Source organism: Puma concolor, chromosome B3, assembly GCF_028749965.1.
Source record: "Puma concolor isolate L17-30 chromosome B3, mPumCon1.1.hap2, whole genome shotgun sequence".
In the NCBI taxonomy this organism is placed as follows: Eukaryota; Metazoa; Chordata; class Mammalia; order Carnivora; family Felidae; genus Puma; species Puma concolor.
In genome coordinates, this window is record NC_141672.1 from 143,472,461 (window position 1) to 143,496,066 (window position 23,606).

Genomic DNA, 23,606 nt, shown 5'->3' on the forward strand with positions numbered 1-23,606 from the left:
GCACTGGAACTGATCTCTGAGGTGGTTTCAAAACAAACCTATCCGTACCGACGGATAAACAGATAAACCGTGGTATATCCGTGCAATGGAGTATCACTGGGCAATAAAAAGAAATGAAATACTGCTGCACCTAGGCCACACGGATAAACCCGGAAAACGTTAAATGAAAGAAGCAGGGCACAAAAGGCCTCTATTGTGTGATTCCAGTTACACAAAATGTCCGGAACCGGCCAATCCATGGAGACAGAAGGTAGATGCCTGGGCTGGAGAGGGGTGGGGGGTGGGGTGGGGGGCGTGGGTCATGGGGAGCACCTGCTAATGGGCACAGGGTTTCTTTCCCTGGTGATGAAAATGTTCTCGATTTAGACAGTGGTAATGGTTGCATTACTACGAATATACTAAAGTCATTGAATTATAAGGTTGAATTTCATGGTATGTAAACTATATCTCAAGCTACTATAAAAAACAAATGCTAAGGCCTGTGTTTCAAAGTTGCTTGGCAGGGAGGGGAGAACTTGGTATCTATAGAGCGCTGGGGAACCCTTGGGCAGAGGCTACATCCCCTAGCCTCACCTCAACTCCCCCACAAGGCTTGACTGCTTACCAGACCCCTTGAGCCAAGCCAGGCCCCTTCTGGGTCAAGGCTTCCTTCTTCCCCATACACTGCATCCCTGATCTGAACCCAGCAATGCAGACACGAGTGTGGTTCCAGGTCAGCTATGTGGATTTGGAGGCAACCCCATGAGCCTCTCCACTCTAGCTAGGCCTCTGGGAGGTCACAGTTAACTCGGGACTGACTCATAAAATGTTAATGTCCCTAGCCCACCTGGAAGAGAAAGCAGAGTGAAGGCAGATAAGAAAATCCCAAGGTCCAGGCCACAAAGCTCCAGTACAGGGGAATAAGGACTTGGGATGCATGGAACGAGTCCTTGGAGCTGGTGTCCTCTCAGACCCCAGAGCTGGCAAAACCTGACCAGGGAGAACTTGGGATTCTGAACTCATACCGACCCTGAGTGCTGACCCTCAGTAAAATCGTTATTTGGGTATAAAATGTGTAAAGGACCTGATGATGCACAGTAAGTACTAAGAAAACGTATTTTCTACACAGATACTTTGCTTTTAATGCACCTCCCACCGGGTTCAAGGAAAAGGGGGACAGGCTCCACGGCTACCACTTTCTCACATACAGCATCTTCCCGCTCCAGGCTGGCCTTCCTGGAATAGGACAGGCTAAGCCAGGGCAAAGGGGAAAGGGTCTGGGCCTTTGTGCTTTGAGGGCTGAAGACTGCCAGAAACTCTCTTAATTCTCCTAGGTTCTTCTTTGGAGAAGGGGAGGGAGCTTTGTGTCCATGCGAAGGAAGAAGAAACGGTCAACTGACACCAGCACAGTTTATTCACAAATAAATAAATACATAGTAGGCAGGCGCCCCCTGCCTGCCTCCAAGGGTCAACCTATGGGTTCCTCCATTGCCGGAGGGGCTGGGGAGAGTTGTCTTGGGTGGGGACGGGCTCTCGCTCTCAGGAATGCCCATGCCAGTATCGCAGGTGCCCTCTCCTAGGAAAGGGAGTCTGGAGAGGGACCGTTTTGAAGGTGCTGAAAGCCAAAAGGGCCTCGATGCTCACAGGGCGCCAATTGTACGTCGTCACTTCGACTCAGGCCGGCGGCCACTCCAGGGGCGAGAGGGGCATCCAGGTCTCCAGCAGGGACAGCACGTCGCCGGGAAAGAGCTGGGGGGGGGGGGGGGAGAGGGTACAGAGTTACCTTCAGCGCTGGCCGCCACGCGTGGGTGTCCGCGCTCGTAGGTTCCACTCGAGCACAAGAGCCTCTCCCCTGCGTGTCCTCTCCCTCCCCTCGCCGCTTGAGCGCTCCAGGCACACTGACTACGCTGCTCGGGACAGCAAGCAGACAAGGCCAGGCTGCCGGCGGGGATGCCGCAGGAGGCCTGTGAGCGGCGGACGCGGACGACAGTTAGCAGCACCCACGTGGGTGGGGGGAGAGAGTCCCGCGCGGGGAAGGAAGTACTAACCGGAGACGAGGGGCTCGGCTCCATTGTCTGCGATTCCGAACACGCCGCCTCGTCATAAAGCACTGGAGGGTCGCGCGGCTGCGGCGCCGCTAGTTCTCCGAGACAGGCCGGCGGGGACCCCCAGGACGCGGAGGGGCTGGCGGCTGAGCGCAGAAGCTGGGCGCGCGCCTCCACCTGCACCTGCGTCTGCGCGGGGCCGCCTTCGGGGCAGAGCGGGCAGCCCCGAGGCACCGCCGCGTCGCTGCGCCGCCGGCGCCGGCGCCGCAGGCTCTCCTCGCTGAGGCCCAGCACCGCCGACAGGTGGCCGATGTAGCGGATAGCCAGGCGCAGCGTCTCGATCTTGGTGAGGCTCTGGCCGGCGGGCGCCACGGACGGCGGCAGAAAGCGGCGCAGCTCGTGCAGGGCGCGGGCGAGCGTGCGCATGCGCAGCTTCTCGCGCTCGCTGGCGCTCTGCCGCTGCCCGGAGCCCAGGCGGCTGCTGCGCGCGCCGCGCCTCCCTGCGCCCCGGGCTCCGGCGGCCGCGTGGGTGCCGGGCCGTCCGGGGCTCAGCTCGGGGCTGCCGGCCGGGACGCTGCCCCAGGAGTCCGGGGACGAGGCGGGGGAGCAGCCGCAGTCCCTGTCGGAGGGCGGCAGAGGCAGAGGCCGAGGCGGGCCCCAACCCGGGAAGAGGAGCCAGGACTCGGAGAGCGGCGGGCACAGGGACTGGGCCATGGCGGCGGCGGCGCATCTGCGGACCGGCGCCCAGCGACCGCTTTATCCCGAGCCCGAGGTGTGAAGTGGCCCCTTCCAGGCCGCATCAGCACTTCAAAGCGGGCTCGGGGCCTGGAGGGGGCGGGGCCATACCCTTTGAACCAACGGGGGGGGGGGGGGTGCTGAAGGTGCGGGCCCCTTGGCCGCCCCAGGTCGGCCCCACCTGGGCCCTCGCATGGGCACCGGAGCCAGCCACTGGGGCCTCTTGCCCGCGCTGCCTGGCGTGTTGGGCCAGCCCAGCAGGTCAGAGGAAGCGCGGTCCGGGGAACTGGAAGTACAGTACCTGGGCTTGGGGCTGCCTTCGCCTGTTGGGACCTTATGCAGATTCTTACGCTTTCTTGCAAATTCGTTCCCAGTTTGTATAACGGGAGCCTTGAGGCATACTGCAGCCAGGTCTGCAGAATGAATAGGATGGGGACCCGGAGTGGGGCCCTGATCCCTGCTAGAGGTGAAAGGAGCAGTAATCCATTTCTCCTCTGAGGCCGACCGGTCCTGGACGTGGCCTTACCTGGAGGTGGTGATCGGGGGTGGGGGGACGGAGGGAGCACTATGAGGAAACTATCCCAGGCAAATCCAACAAGCTGGCCAAGTATGGCCACGTTGCTGGACCGTGTGAGCTGAGGGAGGGGAAGCCTCAGGCCCTCTAGGGCACCTTCTCCCTGGCAGGATCAAGGGCTTGGCAAGCTGCCACCGCTGGCCACCAGTTGGCGTCCTACCATTTGGGGGCAGGTATATCAGGTTTTGCCATCGAAATGTGAGTGGACACGACATAGAAACATGCACGTAACAAAATTCATACCCCTCCGTAATAAAACTTCTCAGCCAACTAGCAATAGAGGGGAACCGTCTCAACCTGATAAAAGGCATCCACAAAGAGCCCACAGCTAATATCATAGTAAATAGTGGAAGAGTGAATGCTTTCCCATAATGTTGAGAACCAGGAGGGGATGTCTGCTCCTCCCCAGACCTACTCGACAGTGCGCCGGAGGGCCTGGCTTGTGCAAAAACAGAAAAGCATACAGATTGGAAAGGAAGAGACTAAACCGTCTCCACTTGCAACAAGACTGTCTACGTAGGAAATCTCAAGGAACCGATACTGCCTGCCTGATCCCTCAGGAGTTTGAGTTTACACCTTGTCGTGATAGCTACTTCAGGCACAGATGTCTGTTGTCCACCCAGACTGTGAAGTACCTGGTGCGTAGCACGTCTTCAAGAGAAGCGGTATATAGGGTCTCTTCCAGTGTGAGGGGTCTAACATTTTGCATCCCCGATGCCTTCTAGCCCTGTGACTGCCGGGTGAGCTGGTCTGTAGCAAAGAAGGCCAAGTGGTTTAGCAGCTTCTCCCTGGGCATCTCTGCCCCCCACCGTCCCCCGCCCTCGCCTCCTTTATCTTCTCCTGCCCTCGGCTTCTTCCAGCACCTTCTACACCCCCTTCCTCTGCAGTCTGTCCCAGCGGCCCCAGAATGCTTACGCCCATGGTCACATCCAGGAGAGGCAGTCCCAACCCACCCCTGGGGAGAAGGGGAGCTTCTCCCCTTCCTAGGGGGGACCTAGGTCTTCCTAGGACCCATTCCCGAGGAGAGTCTGGTCCAGGAGAGCCCTCCCAGCTTGAAGCTGTCAGTAGGGTCTCCTTTTGGACCCTGCTCGATGGATGCCCTCCTGGGGCTCCAGATCCAAGCTAAGAAGCTGGTATTGCAGCCCAGTGGCTGGGCTCTTTTGATCCCACCGGACCCAAGGGGACAAACCGTTGGGACTTGGTAGAGTACGTTGTGCACTCAGGCAAGGGGTGGAGGGGTGGGGTGCAGAATAAAGACCCATCAAGCAGGAGGGATGGCATCTGAGAGGGCTCAGAGCCTCTGCTGCCAACCTTCTGAATGTCAAAAAAAAAAAAAAAAAAAAAACAACCCTCCAATCCCCACAGAATTCTGATTTCCACTTTGTAGCTAATTGAGGAAACTCGGCACAACCCAAAACTCCTAGGCAATCAGCCACCCTTTTGCTTTACTGTCATCTCTGAAAATACAGTATGTGCGTGTGACCGGAAAGTCAAAAGCTCAACAGGTAATGAAGGGTGTAACAAAGTTCATTACTATCCCCGCCTCTGAGGCCTGCCATTCTGTGTCCAGAGGAAACCACCAGTGCCGGTTTGTTATTGTAAAAGCACAAAATCAACCAGACATGTTTTGGACAACAGGCCGTGTGTGTGGGAGGCAGACTGTTTATCCTGAAAAAACGCAGCTCTGTCTCCTGAGGATTCTCACATCTGGGACCTGAGGTTTGACATCCCTCGGGCACCTGCCCGGGAACCACCAAGAGGTCTGGAGCAGGGGAGGACACCGTGAGGGGTGCATGGCAGGCTGAAGGAGGGCTAAAAAGGTCCCGGGGCCAGTGTGGAGTCAAAGAGCCCACAAAAAGGGCATGAGAGAGGTGGGGCAGATAGCAGGGTTCCACCCCCAACCCCAACCTTGGCGTCTTCAGCCCTAAAGGCTGCCACCTGGGAGTCCCTCCCTCTCCTGCTGCCCTTGGGGTGTCCAGGCCCAGTTTGTACAAGGGCCACGGCCAGTGGGCCCGATGGAGCTAAGCTGGGGAAGAGGAGGGACCCCCCCCCCAACCTGGGGCCTGGGCTCCACCACCTCCTGTCAGTCGCCTCCCTTTTGCCTCTCCCCCCATCACCTTTGATCTCCTTATCGCCAGCCTCTCCTGTGGGTTCATTTGGGAGCTGCCCCCGTTAATGAGTTCTCCGGGCTGCAGGGCCCACACGCCCTCCCGCTGGGGTGAGGACTTCACACCTCTGGGGCCTGTGTTTTGACAAGTGCCGGTGCCAGTGGCTCCCGCTCCCCTGGCCCGAGCCTGCCTTCGCCTGCCAACGTGTAAGGCTGGGAAATGAGGCCTCGGGGCAGCCCCACTGAGCAGAGGTGAGAGTTCAGTTGCAGTCCTTGGCCGGGGTGGGGGCGGGCAGAGCAGGGCGGCATCCTCCAGGGCGGGGGGCCGCGGTCTCTCAGCCTTCCCGCTAGGAACCAGCCCGCTCCTCGGCCCAGCCTGGGTCCTGGACACCGCCCCCCCCACCCCCCCCCCCAGCCTCAATGCCCTCATTTCCCGGCCAGCCCTTCTGACACAGGAGTGCTAATCAAAGGTGCTATGTCAATAGCCCCTTGGAGCCCCTAATCCCTGGCCCGCCGGAGCCAGAGGCCCCAGGAGAAGGAAGCAGCCCCCTGTATCGCCAGCCTGCTTAGCATCAGCAGGCGCATCTCCTGGGAAGCTCCTAATTCAGGTGCTCCTGCTTGCTGAGATCTTCCCACCACACCCCAGCACCCGCCCGAGGCAGCCCCTTCATTGTTGTTTAAGGAGCTGCCACCTCCAGGCAGCCTAGAACACCCCTCTGGAGTGTGGCCAGCGTGGGTCAGAATAGAGTCCCCGTCCTGCCATGTAGCACCTGTGTCATGTGGGTAACTCTCCATCTCGGGGCCCACACAGTTTCTGCCTCTGGGCCAGGGGGTAATGCCTGCTGTGCTGACATATTGTAAGGATCGGATCAGAGTATACGGACGGGGCTTTGGGCAACACCCACGGGCACGCTTGCTGCCGTCGCTGGGGCCTGGCGCTGTGCTGGGGCCTGGCTGGGTCACAGCTGACAACCGCGTGGCGATGTGGGCGTCTCTGCCTCCCTGTGTATGTGAGGGAATGGGGCGTAGGGAGGTTGTTCTAGGTCACGTGGCTAGCAGGGGCAGAGCTGGGGCCTGTTTGCCTGTGTGTGGGGCCAAAGCCCGGGTTCTCTCCTCCCCACCACCTCTCCTGTCTCTTCTGGAAGACGTGGGGGCCCCCTACCTCCCAGAGGCAGCCCCGAGAGTGAGGGTGCTGGCGTGGGAGGAGACTTCCCCAGAGACCTCAAGTGCCCACAACATCTTGTCACAAGTCACAGGGACCATGGGAGACGTAAGAATAAAAAGGTTTCCACACCCAACCTGGACCTGCTGCACCAGAGCTGGAGAATCTGGGTATGAAAAGTACCATGTCCGGGGTGCCTGGGGGGCTCCATCGGTTAAGCGTCCGACGGGTTCAGGTCATGATCTCACAGTTCGTGGGTTCTAGCCCCGTGTCAGGCTCTGTGCTGACCGCTCAGAGCCTGGAGCCTGCTTCGGATTCTGTGTCTCCCTCTCTCTCTGGCCCTCTCCTGCTCGTCCTCTATCTCCCTCTGTCAAAAATAAACATTAAAAAGGAAAGAAAGAAAAGTACCGCCTCCCCCAGAATTATGAAGCTCGGCCACTTTTGAGAAGCAGTGCCCTATAGTGGCGTGGCCACCCCCACCCCAATCCAGAGAGTGGAGAAAGCACTGGGAGTGTCCAGCCCCCCATCATGGTTCCTAAACCCCCGTGGGTCACGGGTGGATGTGGCTGCGGCCACCTGGAGCCCCAAAGCAGTCAGGGGGCTCAGCAGGAAGGCCCCCGACTTCTCCGCCACCTCCCTCCTTCCCCAGCAGCCTCCCAGCTGAGGCCCCAAGGCTCCCAGGGAGACCCTTCCAACTAAGATCACCCCCTGTCCTCACACCTTTAGCTCCCGGAGCCTCTGAGTTGGCAAGCCATATGGAATAGATTATTCCAGACCTGAGATAATCTGATTATCTTGGTCATGGATCAGCTGGATGCTCAGCCAGTGGAAGTCACAGGAGGCAGAGGGGTGATGAGGAGGGAGGGGGTGGCAAGAAAGGAGAGAGATTTGGCGGATTCCAGGAGAGACTCAAGGGGAAGTGGCAGAATCCGCAGTTCTGGGAGCGGGGCTGAGGGCGCAGGGGAGCAGACAGTGCCTCTCTCGTAGGGGAGTCACATTTATGCTTCTTTGCTTCCTCTGGGTAAGTGGAGGAAGATGGCAGCTTTCTAGGATAATGTGGGGAAACCAAGGCATAAAGGGGTTAAGGAGGGGAACCGGCCCAAAGCAGAGATGCAGACATGTGGGTGTGGGGAAGCCTGTCACGTGGCACCTTGGTTTCCCCAACTGTAAAATGGAGCTAGGACTCTCCACTGCCTGCGCTGGTTGGAAGGTTCCCTTCCCAGGCCAGAGAGTTGATGTCTGGGTGGACAGTTGTGGACCAGTGTCCTCAAATTCCCAGCCACTGCCAGCAGAGGGCACTGCCCAGCCGCCTGGGATTTGGGGATCTGAGCAGGGCGGACCTGCATGTAACAAGCCTTTGTTCTAGGGCCAGGGTCAGGCACCAGGAACCAGAGATGCAGGGGCTGACTTAAGAAGTGGGTGAAGCCAGCTCAATGCCAGTGTGATGGGCTGTGGGATTCCCAGATATGCCACTTGCCCTCTCTGGAGCCCTGCCTGCTCATCTGTTCACTGGGAAAAACATACAAGTGTGCAGAGAAGCAGAGGGACAGAGCCCAGAGGAGTGAGGAGAAGGGGGACAGGCCAGGAGGGAAGGGCCCAAGCAGGGCTCAGGTCCCCCGACCTTCCCTATACGCTCCTGGGAGCAAAGGCTGAAAAAAGACCACAAGCCGCTGGAAACTCTAAGCAGCGGATGCCTTGGGCTCAGTGCCCTTGCCGAGTCCCCGCTAAGGATATGCAGGTCTAGCTCAGCTGCTGACCGAGGCCATGTCCAACACCAGCCCCTCCAGGAAGCACAAGATAGACCTCCCTCCAGGCAGGATGGACAGTTCTGGGGTTCCTTGTAACCCCACCCCTACCCTTGCTGACCACTCACAACAGTGTGGTGAGGTGTCAGGACTGCGATGAGCCCCCCACCAGGTCACCGGGCGGCTCGGGCCCTCAGCCAACTCAGCAGGAGAAGGAGGGTACCCCCCCCCCCCCGAGGCATCTGACATCAGGCCCAATAAAAAGCAGAGGGGAGGGGGGTGCTTGGGCTGTTCAGCCAGCTAAGCCTCCGGCTCTTGATTCTGGCTCAGGTCACGATCTCATGGTTTGTGAGTTGGAGCCCCATGTCGGGCTCTGCGCGGACGTTGAGGAACCTGCTTGGGATTCTCTCTCCCGCTTTTTCTGCCCCTCTCCATTGCAGGCACGTTCCCTCTTGCTCTCAAAATAAACTTAAAAAAAAAAAAAAGCAGAGTGGGGGCTCCTAGGACTGAACTGAACACCTGGCCAGCACCTGGGGGAGTGAGCCGACTCCGGGCAGAGGATTCTTTGTCAGAGGCGGGGGGGACAGGGACGTCCCTGGACAGAATGGAGAACATCTAGGGGGAGGGGACAGAGCTTAAAGCGACCAGATAACTAAATCACACAGAAGGGTCTTACCTGGTCAGTACAGATGACGTGCTAAAGACTGAGGGAAAGGATAAACTCAGTCCTCTGTTCTCGAGGCTCCCTCAGCAAGAGAAATCCAAGATCAGCCCCTGGCCTGAGCCAAGGGAACCTCCTTCCCCCTTGGAGATGGTGCCCCAGCCCGAGAATGCACTGGCAAGGCATGGCACAGGTGGCCGGGCTAGCTGGGGCCCCCAGCCGGGCTGGCTGCCCAAAACCAGGTTAGCCTCGACAGCCCACCTCCGGGGCTTCTCTGAGGCCAGCCTACAACTTCAGAACAGCTTCAGCACACCCTCTGCCCGGCGGTTTCCCTGGCGGGAATTCATTCTGGTTAGAAAAGACTGAAAGGCGCCCATGAAGACACGCCGCTGGGTGGCAGAACCAAGTTCTAGAAAAATCCATCCAGTAGGACACCACCACCAATCCACGCAAAAACAAGATAGAACACAGATCTAAAAAACAACCCCGCACAGAAAGTCATCGAACGATACCGTGCGTGTTCGAAGGGTCTACTGTGTGCACGTGTGTATGAGCACAGACAAGTCTCACACAGTAGGAGTCTCAGCCAATCTGTGGGTGACTACGGGACTTACTCGGTGGGTGGGCGGGGAACCAGGTCTGGGTTCTGGAAGGTGGTCAAGGGAGACTTTCATCTCATTCTGGAATGCTTAATTTTTTCACAAGGAGTTTGCATTCGTTTATTACACGTGCAACTTATCTTTTTAAAAAAATTTTTTTAAATGTTTTTATTTATTTTTGAGAGAGAGCCAGAGTGCAAGTAGGGGAGGGGCAGAGAGAGAGGGAGACACAGAATCCAAAGCAGGCTCCAGGCTCTGAGCCGTCAGCACAGAGCCCGACACGGGGCTCAAAGTCACGAACCGCAAGATCATGACCTGAGCCGAAGGTGGACACTTAACTGACAGAGCCGCCCAGGCGCCCCTTACACATGCAACCTAGAAATAATTTTTAAAATGTAGGTATCAGGATGTCCCTGTGTGGAAAACTGTAAGGCATCTCAGTGTGCACCAGGGAACTTCTCGGCTAACCTGCTACCACCACATCATGGGAGAACTAGGCGTGCCCTAAACATCTCATCGCAGAAATACATCTACTGACGATACGGAGAATGTGGATACGTTAGAAGAGTCGGTCACAAAACCACAGGCTCTCTTCATACCCAAAGAACTTGGAAGCAGGCACTAGAACAGGGATTGGGACACCAACTTTTGTAGGAGCATTAAGGCACAAGAACCAAAAGGTGGAAACGACCCAAATGTCCAGCAACGGATGAATGGAGAAACAGAATGTGGTCTGTATGTGCAATGGAGTATTTTTCAACCACGAACAGGAATGAAGTTCAGGCACACGCTAACCCATGGACAAACCCTGAAGGCATGAAAGGAAGCCATATGCGGGGCACCTGGGTGGCTCAGTCGGCTAAGTGTCCAATTCTTGGTTTTGGCTTAGGTCATGATCTCATGGTTCGTGAGTTCGAGCCCCGTGTCGGGCTCCTCGCTGACAGTGTGGAACCTGCTTGGGATTCTCTCTCTCTCTCAAAATAAATTAACTTCTAAAAAGTAAAGTAAGTCAGACACAAAGAAAAAGTACTGTATGATTCCACTTCTGCGAGGCACCTAGAACAGACAGATTCATAGAGACAGGAAGTGGTTGAGAGGTTACCAGGGACTGGGGGTAAAGAGAGTTCTTCCTTGATGGGTCCAGAGCTTCTACGTGAGGTGATGAAAACTTGTGGAAAGTGACGGCTGCCTAACACTATGACTATAATGAATGGCACTGAATTGCACACTTAAAAATGATTAAGGGGGCACCTGGGTGGCGCAGTCGGTTAAGCGTCCGACTTCAGCCAGGTCACGATCTCGCCGTCCGTGAGTTCGAGCCCCGTGTCGGGCTCTGGGCTGATGGCTCGGAGCCTGGAGCCTGTTTCCGATTCTGTGTCTCCCTCTCTCTCTGCCCCTCCCCCGTTCATGCTCTGTCTCTCTCTGTCGCAAAAATAAATAAACGTTGAAAAAAAAAATTAAAAAAAAAAAGATTAAGATGGCAAATTTTATGTTAAATATATTTTACCGCAATTAAAACAATTTTAGGTACTATACACACAGAACTGTTGAATTATATACTTTACACAGGTCAACGTATGATGTGTGAATCAAATCCCAATAAAGCTGGTATGAAAAATAAAACATATACCAGAAGCTTCAAAAAATGGACAAACTAAAACAGATGAAACCCCGACACACTTTCTCTTGATGCGTCTATCTCTATGTTCACGTACTTGCAAGGAAGCCTGGAAAAGGACAGGATGCAGGGGCAGGGTCCGTGCTAACCTGGGGCCAACCTAGTGTTAACCTGGTTCTCTCCGGCAGGATGCAACCAGGGGCCTTTTAAAATTCCCTTCTTTTTGGGATGCCTCGGTGGCTCAGCCGGTGAAGCGACCTATGAGGCTTGATTTCAGCTCAGGCCACGACCTCACAGTCCACGAATTCAAGCCCCAAGTCGGGCTCTGCACGGACAGCATGGAGCCTGCTTGGGATTCTCTCTCTCCTTCTCTCTTTGCCCCTCTCCGGGTCTCTCTTTGTCTCTCAAAATAAATAAATAAACCTGATAATAGAATAAAATTCCCTTCTTTTTGATTGTCTGCATTTTCTCACTTTCCTGAAATGAGAATGCATTGCTTTGATAATTAAATGAAAGAAAAGGAAGGAAGGAAGGAAGGGAGGGAGAGAGGGAGCAGAGGGAGGGAGGGAGGAAGGAAGGGAGGGAGCAAGGCAGGAATGCTTTGATAATTAAATGAAAGAAAAGGAAGGAAGGAGGGAGGGAGGGAGCAGAGGGGGGGAGGGAGCAAGGAAGGAAGGAAGGAAGGAAGCAGAGGGAGGCAGGGAGGGAGGGAGCAGAGGGAGGAAGGAAGGAAGGGAGAGAGGAAGGGAGGGAAGGAGGGAGGGATGGAGGGAGGGAGGGAGGGATGGAGGCAGGGAGGAAGGCAAGGAGGGAGGGAGTAGAGGGAGGGAGGAAAAGACTTTGCAGAACCACCCAAACCTGTTTGCTTTCCAGCAGGTGGGTCTGAGCCCCCTTATGGCTTTGGGGGCCAGGAGGCTGGGTCTTCCCTCCCAGGGCCCGGGCGGCAGGAGTGTGCACCACTCACTCTCCCACACTGTCCTTCCCCAGCTGCGGGACCCCAGGTGACCGCTTCCCCCCAGCAGGGCAGGCAGGCGAGACTTCTCCAGTCCCACATGCTGAGTGCATGTCCCAGCAAGGACACCCATTTCACAGATGAGGAGACTGAGGCTCCGGTGGGGACCGGAGCCCAGGCACGGCGGGAACCTAGGCCTGAGCCGCCTCCAGGACCGAACCAGGCAGTTCTGGGGCTGCCACAGGCCCTTCCACACCAGCCTCCGTGGCCTGGCCTTCTTGTTGGAGGAAGAGTGGCAGGCCCACCCCTGTGCCCCTGGCCCGCTGGGCAGCCCTCCAGCCCTCCCGTGCTTCCCCTAGCCAACGGGGCCGCGTCCTCCCCGCCAACCTCCACATTCTCTGCCACTGGCTCCTGGGCCCAAAGGCCACGGCTCCAGCCAGCCCTCACCCCGCCTGACCGCTGTCGCCCCACTGGCTTCCCGCCTCCGCCTCTTCACCCTCCCCCTCCTCAGGACTTCTGTCCAAACTCCCCACTCGGGAGGCCTTTCCAACCCCGGCCAGCTCCTCCCACCGCTCCCCTCGGGGCTCCAGCCCACTTTCACGGTCCACACCAGTGCTGCCTTTCCCCTCCCAGGCCTGGGCTCACACCTGGTCCCTCGGTTAGGAACCCGGCACCTCCACCTGGAGAAAACCCACGACTTCAGGTCCCTCCCTTCCTCCTGGGACCTGCCCTGATCACCTGGCCACATAGTGCCTCTCTGTGGCCCCGGGGTACCCGCACCCAGGCCACCACAGACTCAGAATTTGCCTTTCGCCTCCTCCAACCTCTGAATCCCGGAGGGCACGTCTCTCCCTGGAGCCTCGCTGATGGCACGGTGTGTGCCCTCTGCCGGTCCGAATCCTGACTCTGGGGACTGAGGCAAAGGAACTGATCTCTCCGGTCCGGCCCGGCCCATCTAAGCAAGGGGAGAACAGCAGGCTGACAAAATTATGGGGTTTAAGCCCTGAATGGGTCCCTCGCTGCAGGCACAGTGTTGGGCACTGGACAGTGTGTGGTGCTCAGAAGACCAGGTGGTTCTAAGGTCCGGTCAGGGTGCCCTTGCCCTGGTGGCTTCAGTCTTGGGCCTCCTGGTGACACCGATGGCACTCCGCCTGGCAGGCCGTGTCAGGCACCAGCCCCTGGAGCCAGGGGAGAGGACTATCTGGGCAGGTGGACTCAAGGCTCATGTCCTCCCCCCTTCCTCTCTCCCCCTCTCAGGGACGTAGGCCCCGCCTTTCCCTGGGCCTCCCAGGGTGGGGACCTGCAGCCCCCCGCCCCCAGCCCACAAGGGGTTTCGGGGTTGCCGAGAGGACCGCTGCCGGGCTGTTTTGGAGGCCCCTGAACACCCTCGTTCCCAAGCCGACACCTTCTGCCCTGGGGGAGGCGGCCTTGTGTCAACAGGCAGAGAGGAGGTGTGAAGGCAGCCACAGTGGCCGAGGGAGAGGCCGGGCTGGTAATGAGAATACCACACTGTGGCTACAGGCCCCACGAGCCCTGCCTGCATCCTTCCCTCCCACGTTCCCACAGCCTGGACACCCCCAGGGCCCGGAAAGGACTCAAGGGGGAGGAAGGGAAGGGAGACCCATAGAGGCCAGGCCTTCCCCGGGCTCCACTCTGGGTCCCTGGGTCTGCTCCTGGGGGCCCTGCACTGCCTGTCCGGGGAGAAAGAGCAGGTGCAGAGCTTCCAGGAGCAGGGCCGGGGGTGAACAAACGGTGAGGCCCGTGCGAGGCCACCAAGAGCAGGCTGGACCACAGTCACTGCCCCCGCCCCAAGGCCGTGAGCAGGGCCAGAGCTGAGTGAGCACGTTTGGTCGGGCCTGGGCCGCGGCCCTCCTCATCTGACTGGTGGCCTGGGGCAAAGCCCGGGGAAGTCCATGGGGGAGGATGGGACGGAGGCCTCGGTTTCCTCACCTGCGTAATAAGATCATTGACACGGACACCGCCTGCCTCAGAGCGTCAACCTGGCTGGGGCCATGCTGGCCTTGTGGTGCCAGCCCAAGACAGGGCCCGGCTGAGCCAAGGCTTCAGGCACAGAGAACAGGGGTGAGAGCATCTGGACTACCGAGGCACCTGGGAGGCCTCATTCTGTGCCTGAAGGGGCCCCTACGGCTGCCCTCACACAGCCCAGAGTCCTGAGGCAGCGGCCCCATCTCCTCCCTGATTCCTGGCCCCAGCTCCTAAAGTACCTCAGGGATTATCCCATCGAACCCCGTTTAGTGGGGCTTGTCAGTGTCGGCAGAGGCAAGAACAGCCATCCACTCCAGCTCCTGCTTGCGCCCAGCACGTACTCGGCTGGCTTCTCCTTGATCACCTCCACCAACCGGCCGCTCACTCCCTCATAAGACAGCAGCTCTGATCTTAGAAAGTTCTTCAGTCTCCCTGGAGTATTCCCCCTGCAGGCACCTGGGGACAACCATCACGTCCCCGAGTGTTTTTTTTTTTCTTTTTGGACAAAACATCGCTGAGTCCTTCAACCACCCCCCCCACCCCCCACCCCCCCCCACCTCCGCCGCCTTTAATCCCCTCACTAATCTTGGCCCAATTACTCTGGCCAGGGCCCATCCTGCACAGAAAACAGGAGGCCGTCGCCTCCTTGGTTGAAGACCTCTGTTTCTTGCAAATGCAAATGGGATCACATTTGCTTCTGGTGCCCTTGATGCCTGGAAGGCAGTGACTACGATGCCCTTTCCACGTGTGCGGCTGGTTACACGATGCCGCCTGGCCCTGAACGGGGACGGAGGACACGTGGAGCCCTGTGGAGCCCTCCTTATTAGACCCAGCCTGTCAGCGTCTCTTCATTACCCAGTTCACTTGCCGCACTTGCCCCAAATGAGATCAGTTCATATCTTCCTTCAAGATCATAGCGCTGCCCTTGACGAGGCTGGGAACAGAGTCGGTGGCACGTCGCTGGAGACCTTCCTCCAGGTGGTCACCCCTCCTTCATCGGTGGGAACACTGAATCTGTTGTGAATTCGCTTCACTCTCATCCAGCTCACATGGCCCCATTTGTTGTTGACAAGGATATCCTAGGCACTTCTCTCATGTGCACAGGAATTATGTGTGGCTGTTCTTACACAGCCAAATGTGAACAGCTTAAGACAGGCTGGTGATTTGTTTTCTCTCACAGTAAAGAAAGTTAGGGATAGACAGTTCCGGGCCAGTACAGTGTTTCTGTGTTATCATCAATGCCTCAGGCTTCTTTAAGCTCCATCATCCTTACTGTATGACTTCTGTCCCTGGGATTGCTTCAGTGTCACAAAATGGTTGCTGAACCTCCAGTCATCACATTTTCCAGGAAGAAAATATAAGCGGGTAGAAATGTAGGAGTGTACCTCTCTACTTTAAAGAGCTTTCCTAGAAGCCCCATTTAATATTTCTACTAACATCTCATTGGCCGTTCCATGAATACGGGAGGCTGGGAAATGTAGTTTCTTACTGGGCATATTGCCACCCCCAACAATACACAGTCCTCTTATTAAAAATATATATAAGGATGCACCTGGGGGGCTCAGTTGGCTAAGCATCCGACTCTTGGTTTCAGCTCAGGTCGTGATCTTACGGTTCATGAGATCAAGCCCCACATTGGGTTCTGTGCTGACAGCGTGGAGCCTACTTCAGATTCTCTCTCTCCCTCTCTCTCTGCCCCTCCCCCACTCTCTCTTCTAAGTAAATAAACATTTTTATCTTTTTTTTTTAATTAAAAAAAAAATTTTTTTTAATGTTTATTTATTCTTGAGACAGAGCATGAATGGGGGAGGGTCAGAGAGAGGGAGACACAGAATCTGAAACAGGCTCCAGGCTCTGAGCTGTCGGCACAGAGCCCGACGCGGGGCTCAAACTCAACGACCGCGAGATCGTGACCTGAGCCAAAGTCGGCCGCTTAACCGACTGAGCCACCCAGGCGCCCCAAACATTTTTAAAAAGATATAAGAATAGAGGCTGTAACAGACATTGTGTGTACAACTAGAAGTGTCTGCAATACTAGGGAACACTACTGACCATGTTTCCCTGATCTAGCCGCCACCTCCTCCTATCAGGAGGGGCTGAACCCGGGGCCAGTAGCCCACTGAGGCCCAGAAGGTAATCGCCTTATCTAAGAGCGTACAGCTTTAGACGTCCCTCCTTTTAACATGAGAGTCAGATGAGGAAGACAGAAACAGAGCTGGCTCAATTGGAGGACGCCGTGGGGCACGGCCCAGACCCAGCTTGTTCGCCGAGCACCTGGGGCAGGTTCCTGCACAGAGCGGGGATGCTCGAGGGTCCCAGAGGCAAGCTGGACAGGCACCGGGGCCAGGACCCAGCCACCAGGAGGAACAGGTTCAGATGCTCCGTTCCTAGCTTTAGCGGGGCTGGTTGGCTCCAGCTCCAGGCATCTGAGCTCTCCCGTTCCCTCTGTACTGCAGCTGTGGTGACCCCTGCCACAGGCCAGGAGCTGGAGTGCCCTGCTGAGGATGACCCCCACACTAGGTCCACGGAGAAGGGCTGGAGAGGGAGGAGGGGGACGGGGTGGGGTGCACTGGGCCTGGTGCAAGAGAGAGTCTCAGGAATGGAAGGAATCACCTTCTTCTAGGGCTAAGACTAAAAGATATCCTTACCCACACCCCGACCTAGTCCTTTGCCTACTTCCTTCTGTTGCCCCTGAACTTGCTATAAGCAAGATTTATAAACGTAGGCTCTGCGATGAGCTCTATGACACGCATTATGTTTATTTATCTCAACAATCGCTCTGGAGATCAGAATCCCCACTTCACAGATGAGAAAACTGAGGCTGAGTAAATCACCCAAGTTCTCCTGGCTTATAAGGGGTGAAGCTGGGACTCTAAGCCAGGTCAGTCTGATTCCACAGCCTGGCATCCTAACTATTAGGCTACATTGCCTCCCTGTGCTTAGGTGGAGAACCAATGCAGGGGGTGGTGGGGATCCACTTTGGCTTCCCCCCCTGGGAGTGGGGCTGGCACACAGTGTGTCCCTGTGCTTCCAGAGCCTGGCTGAGGGGCCTGGTGAAGAGCCAGGGCCCCGTCTTCTAGAACTTACGCTCTGACATCCCAGTCAGTCTGAAGCCTGGGGCTCTGGGGCTAGCTCAAACCAAGACAGGAGGCCAGGCTATCCTACAGAGGAAAGGATGCTAAGCAGGGCTCTGTGCTGGCGGTGGATTCTCATTATTCACCAAATCCTTTCATAGGAAATGCCCCCGGGCTGGCTCTAAGGGGGTGGGGGGAGGAGGACTCTGGATATCCAGAACCTTCCAGGAGCTCACAAGGCTAATCCACCTCTCCACATCTACCTGCCTGAGCAAAAGGGCAGTGCTGTTTGGCAAAAACTAAAAACACTTAACTAAAGGGGCACCTGGGTGGCTCAGTCGGTTAAGCATCAGACTCTTGATTTCAGCTCAGGTTATGATTTCACAGCTTGTGAGTTTAAGCCCGCACAGGGCTCTTCGCTGATGGTGTGGAGCCTGCTAGGGATTCTCTCTCTCTCTCTCTCTCTCTCTGCCTGGTCTCTCAAATAAATAAATATAAAAATAAAAATAAATAAAAACACACTAAAGATGCATCAATAAGGGTCTGGCTGGTGCACACATGCCATGGGATATTATAGAAATGTTAAAAGGAGTGAGTCAGAAAGCTCAGTATCAACAGCACATTAACCTGAAAAACTTCAGAGTCTGGATCAAGAAACATACATGAAACCATATGAATTTTGTTTACAACCGTCAACCACATGCATATCAATTCCCTGATAGTACACTATGACAAGCCTTTTTTAGTACTGTGCAGGCTTGGATGAACAACGACTTATTCTAAATGATTTGCCATTATTTCGACGTAGAAAGTGTAGAACTGGCTGTTTTCTAAGTCCCCGCTGCCCTTAGGAAAAAGTATTATCATTTTTTTTTTTTTTTACTTGGTTTAAATCCTCTTGAGTCATGAAATATTGCATAACTGCCTGCTTCTTTCCAAAGAAAGCCTGTGTGGATTCAAAGCCACTGTTAAGTGGTTCAGCTTCTTCCTGTGCTATGGATGAATTAAAATTTTCCTTTCCTCCTTCACAGCAGCTAGAATAAACGAAACAAGAGTTGCCTTGACCAACGTTATTCAATGTCAATTACTATTTCATCATCATGTTGCATAGAGTGGCAATTTCGGCCTATTTTCCCTAATATTTAATGTTTATTTTTGAGAGAGAGAGAGAACGTGAGAACATGAAGGGCAGGGGCAGAGAGACAGGGAGACACAGAATCCAAAGCAGGCTCCAGGCTCTGAGCTGTGAGCACAGAGCCCGAGGTAGGGCTCGGACCCATGAACCATGAGATCATGACCTGAGCCAAAGTTGGATGCCTAACTGACTGAGCCTCCCAGGCGCCCCAGTTTTCTCTCATATTAAAAAAACAGTAAGTTCTGAGCAGAAAGTAATGAAATGTCATCATTGAAGGTTTATCTGCACCTCCTGCCATTTTACATTTTTCCCCAGTTAAAATTATCCACTCTAATGTTCATATGACATTTAAATTTTTTTTTTTTAACATTTATTCATTTCTGAGAGACAGAGAGAGACAGAGCACGAGCGGGGGAGGAGCAGAGAGAGAGGGAGACACAGAATCCGAACCAGGCTCCAGGCTCTGAGCTGTCAAAACAGAGCCTGACGTGGGGCTCGAACTCACCGACCAGACCGCGAGACCACGACCTGAGCCAAAGTGGGACATCCAGGCACCCCTGTAGGATGATTAAATATTCACCCATTTAAATCAAACTATGACAGTCTATGCATCAGCTACAATATCCTGACAGGCATTGCTCTAAGACACGCTGTTGAATGATAGAAAGCAAGTTACAGAAAACCTGCTCCAACGATACCTTGTTTATATATGTCAGTGTGAATGCCTGGGCCGGGACTGGAAAGGCACCAGACGCCTTAACAGCCGCTGCCTCTAGTGAGGGGTAATAGGGACTCCAGCTTTATCTGCAAAGTCCCGTTGCTCACAAAGAGAATGTATTAGTTATGTAATTTGTGTAACTAAATATTTACTTTTAGGAACAGCCACAAATAGTACAAGGCCGTTTACTACTTCCAGCTGGTCCAAGCCAATCTATTCCAGAAACTTCATCATGCTGACCTTTAGTTATCGATTACCGAATTTTTTTTTTCATGTCATACTTCTGCTACGAAGTCCATTTGGCTCCCCAATTTCTTAGCCCCGCCCCAGCCACGGTGTGCTCGAGCTCTCCACACCGGCCTGCTTGCACACTGCTCCAGAATTTTCCAGAAGCACCTTGGCAAGTCCCACTGCCAGGTTTTGCTTATGCAGTTCCCACGGCCAGAATGCCCCCTACCTGCCTGCCTCTCTCCTTACCCAAGTCCTACTCATGGTTCAGGGCCCAGCTGTGACCTCTCCAGCTCTGTGGCCAGAGCCCTACCGTCCCTGCCCCTCATGTGGCCCTTAGCCTCTGAGTTCAGCACTTTCTCCGCAGATCACAAAGGACACTGATGCCTCCTTTAAACTGTAATCACTGCTGAGGAGTGAGAGCTTTACTCTTGGAGTCTCGGTGTTTATCCTCAGAGACTACAACAGTCCTCTGAGTAGATACTCTAACGACATTATTCCTGTTTAATGGAGCAGACGCTGAAGCTCAAGTTAAGAGCCCTGCCCAAGGGCACACAGCTACTCAATGTATAATGGCCTGTTCACCTGTCTCTCCCACAAGGCTGAAATGTCACGAGAGCAGAGACTCAACTAGCCTGTTCACCCTGGTGTGCCTCACATTTACCAGTGGCTAACAAAAATATGAATTAAATGAGCAACGCCTCCAGCATCTTGAAATGGAAGTACCTTGCCTATAAAATGATAGCAGCAAACATTCAGCCACTTTCCAGGCCTATACTAAGTGGTTCCACAGACGGTTCCACTAAGTACCAGCAGCCATCGTAGGCGGTGGGTATATGGGATTATTACTGCTAGGAGACTGAGGAAGCTTGAGCCTCCGAGGAGTTCAGGGACTTGCCCCAGGTCACACAGCAAATAGCCTCAGGCCTGCCTGGGGGCCCACCTCCCTCCATGTTCCTCACCCACTGCACCCGATTCCTCTTCTCATCTCAGGCTGCTCTGTTTGATTTTTCAGGGACAGAAACTATCTGTGGACAGTGAGATGACTTTCTTCATGTCATTCGGCAAACCGGCAAGTGCAGGTTCCGGGGGTGGGGGTGGGGCAACCCAGGAAGGATCCACCTGTATGACCCCCTATTTGCACCCCACCCCACATACTATGGGCAAATCCCTCTGGGCTAGTGGGGAGTTACTGGGCTAAGGCCCCCCGCCCTGCCACGGGGCTGGTGATGAGACAGGCGCCCGGGTCCGCTCTTCACACGAGGGGCAGGCAGCCCGGCCGCCCCCAGACGATGGCACTGCCCACCAATGTCGGGCCCCTGGGCACTCACCGCGCCACGAGCCCGGGTGGGTGGGAACTCGGTAAGAAGCTTAGCAGCTCCATCCAGATGCGAATTGTCCCTCCCACACCTCCCGGGCTGCAGGGGCCTCCATTAGAGCCCCCGAGGAGTCAGAATCCACACCTCCGCAAATGGGCCCGCTTTCCCAAGGCCCCCCCCTGCCCAGGCCTTCCCTGGGCTCTGTGGGTTTTGACACCTCTCTGCAACCTGGCAGGGGGGCACCTCTCACCTTTGGTTCGGATAAAAGCTCAGGCCTGGAGGTGGCCGGCCCAGCCTCCCAGAGCCCGCAGCAGCCGCGGCCATGGCCCAGTCCCCTCCTCTGCACAGCCTCCTGGGCCAAGACCACTGGATCTTCCCCCAGGGTTGGGGCTGGGCCGGCCACCCGGACTCCACGTCCCCTGCCTCCTCCTCGGACTCGTCGGGCTCCTGCCCCTGCGACGGCTCCCGCGGCCCCTCGCAGCCCGCGCCCCAGGCCCGCAGCGCCCGCGCCGCAGAGGCCGCCCCGACGGCGCCCGGACGAGCCCGCAGCGGAGCCGCCGCCGGGCAGCGGCAGAGCGCCAGCGAGCGCGAGAAGCTGCGCATGCGCACGCTCGCCCGCGCCCTGCACGAGCTGCGCCGCTTTCTGCCGCCGTCCGTGGCGCCCGCCGGCCAGAGCCTCACCAAGATCGAGACGCTGCGCCTGGCCATCCGCTACATCGGCCACCTGTCGGCGGTGCTGGGCCTCAGCGAGGAGAGCCTGCAGCGCCGGCGCCGGCGGCGCAGCGACGCGGCGGTGCCTCGGGGCTGCCCGCTCTGCCCCGACGGCGGCCCCGCGCAGACGCAGACGCAGACGCAGACGCAGGTGCAGGCGCGCGCCCCGGCGCTGGGCTCAGCCGCCAGCCCCTCCGCGTCCTGGGGGTCCCCGCCGGCGTGTCCCGAAGCACTAGCGGCCCCCGAGCGCCTGGGGAGCAGGATACCTGACATGGGTCCCTGGGTTACACCCCCTTACCACCCTGGGATGCAGTCGCCCCCTCAACTGTCCCGAGGGAGAGGCCCCGACGCGGCCCTTTGGACACCGCCCCAGGGCTGTTCAGGAGCGCAGACGTCCCCAGAGTCCAGGAATCAGGCTACACCCTGGACGCCTTCCCCCGCGGCCCCTGAGCTGGCTGTAATATACCAGGTACGCACCCAGGCCCCGCTGCTTCCCCTGGGGATGGTCCCCAGGTTCATTTGGGGGTGGAGACGGTGAGTGGGCTCTCATCTGCAGAGAATTTCATACTTCTCAGATCCCCGTATATCTAATCCAACCCGGGCGGGGGTAGAGAGAAGCCGAAGGGAGTATGGAGAGGACCCTAACCTCCTTGGGGAAAGAGGTAGGGCCCCGGGTCATTAAGGCCACCACCACCACAGCCACGTGGAAGAGGGGGAATCTTCGGACTTGCTCCAGAGGCAGGATGGAAGGTAGCAAGGGCCGCTGGCAAGAAAGTCGCTCCAGGTGCTCCAGTGGTTGGCCCCGGGGGTAGGGACTTCCGGAGTCGAGGGGCTTGGAGCTGGTGACCTTCCCGTTTTCTTCAAGCTTCATTTGTTCTTGAGGCCCACAAATGAATGAATCATGGTCCACGAAAGAGCATGTTAATAAGCGAAAATGATTGCTTGCTCACTGCCCGACACCATTCTTGGCACTGTACGTGTACGTGTACCTACTCAGTCAGCCCTCCAGCAGCTCCATGGAGTAAGTAACTGTTACCATCGTCCCCATTTCACAGATGAGAAAACAGAATGAAAGAGGTCGAGTTCTTATAGCTAGTTAGTAGCAGAGGTGGGATTCGAACCCCGGGCAGTGTATCTCCAGAGCCAGTGCTGTTCACCACTTGGCTTCACTGCATCCGTGGCACCAGGGCTGTCCAGAAGCTGCTGGCCACACTCCAGGGAGCATCCAGGTTCAAGGTCTCAAGCTATCTCAGCGCAGTGGCCCACTAACCAGCTGCTTTTGTCTATCTTGCAGGGTATCTCTGTGTCTCCAGAGTCTTGTCTGTTGCCAGAAACGCCACCCCTCCTGTCCCGCCCAGCATGCCAGAGACTCCAGCCTCAGACCGAGTGGGGTTGCTGGAGCCACAGCGCAGAGATGCTCCCCGGTTCAGAAGACCAGGGACCAGGCCCTGCCTTCCAGCTCGGTGATGAGAGCCCTTCCCAGAGCTCAGGCGTGCAGCTCAGTGGCTGCCCTGAACTTTGGCAAGAAGATTTGGAGGGGGCCCACCTGGGCATCTTCTACTAAAGGCCTTGCGTTGTCCCCTTGTCGGCCAGGAGTCAGGCCTCCAGGGTGGGCTGCCTTCCATCTGCTGCCTCTGAGGTCTTCAAGGTTTTTTTGTTTTTGCTTTTTTTAAAACCAAGCACCTCTTTTCCAAGGGATGTCTTTTATGGAAGCAGTGTTTGAAATAGGTCTTGGGTGGCTTCCCTGGCTGGAGTCAGGGCTGCGGCAGGGCCCTCCATTCCTAGAACCGCCCCCCCCCCCCCCGCCCCAGAATGCCCAGTGCTCTGCAGAGCACCGCCTGACCTACAGGAAGGTGGAGGCTGCTTGAGCACAGACTCAGCCAGCTGGGACTGGTGGGGGAGTGGGTTGTGGCTGGGGGTGGGGTGGGGGGGTGGGAGAAGCCTGTATGCTTAGATTTTGTGCTTCTTAAAAAAACAACACAAATTTTGGTGTGGTCTCTTTTTCTTCTGTCGACCTGGGTTCTTATTGCCTTATTGGGAAAAGGAAGAATGTTCCCATCCTGCGGGGAGCAGTCATTCTGTTCTTCCCCTCCCCGGGTCTAGGCCTCCTGAGGTTGGTGTGTGCCCTCACTTGCCACTTGGACAGTCTTTACTGTGCAAGGGCTCCACCCGGCCTGCTGTGCAAGGTGACATGGGCGGGTTAACGCTTGGGCCCGTTCACCTGCCTCAGCCCCACCGCTGTCACCTTTGCCATTCTC

The 23,606-nt window shown here is 56.5% G+C and overlaps 2 protein-coding genes across 4 annotated transcripts; one reads left to right on the forward strand and one right to left on the reverse strand.

Annotated features, from left to right (window-relative positions):
* Positions 1–1,375: 1,375 nt before the first annotated feature.
* MESP1 (mesoderm posterior bHLH transcription factor 1) lies at positions 1,376–20,995 on the reverse strand. Of its 3 annotated transcripts, XM_086711539.1 has the most exons (4): positions 20,888–20,986; positions 3,969–4,083; positions 2,028–3,216; positions 1,376–1,728 (listed from the first exon to the last, which is right to left on the reverse strand). In XM_086711539.1, the coding sequence occupies exons 3-4, from the start codon at positions 2,736–2,738 to the stop codon at positions 1,654–1,656; spliced, it is 786 nt and encodes a 261-aa protein (XP_086567665.1). In that variant the 5' UTR covers positions 2,739–3,216; positions 3,969–4,083; positions 20,888–20,986; the 3' UTR covers positions 1,376–1,653. The 3 variants fall into 3 exon arrangements, with proteins under 3 accessions (XP_086567665.1, XP_086567667.1, XP_086567666.1); XM_086711541.1 differs by lacking the exon at positions 3,969–4,083 and having other exon boundaries at positions 2,028–3,172; positions 20,888–20,995; XM_086711540.1 differs by lacking the exon at positions 3,969–4,083.
* Positions 20,586–23,160, forward strand: MESP2 (mesoderm posterior bHLH transcription factor 2). The gene is made up of 2 exons (XM_086711538.1): positions 20,586–21,817; positions 22,643–23,160. Exons 1-2 carry the CDS (start codon positions 20,960–20,962, stop codon positions 22,910–22,912), a joined length of 1,128 nt encoding a protein of 375 aa, XP_086567664.1. The 5' UTR covers positions 20,586–20,959; the 3' UTR covers positions 22,913–23,160.
* The last annotated feature ends 446 nt before the right edge of the window (positions 23,161–23,606 follow it).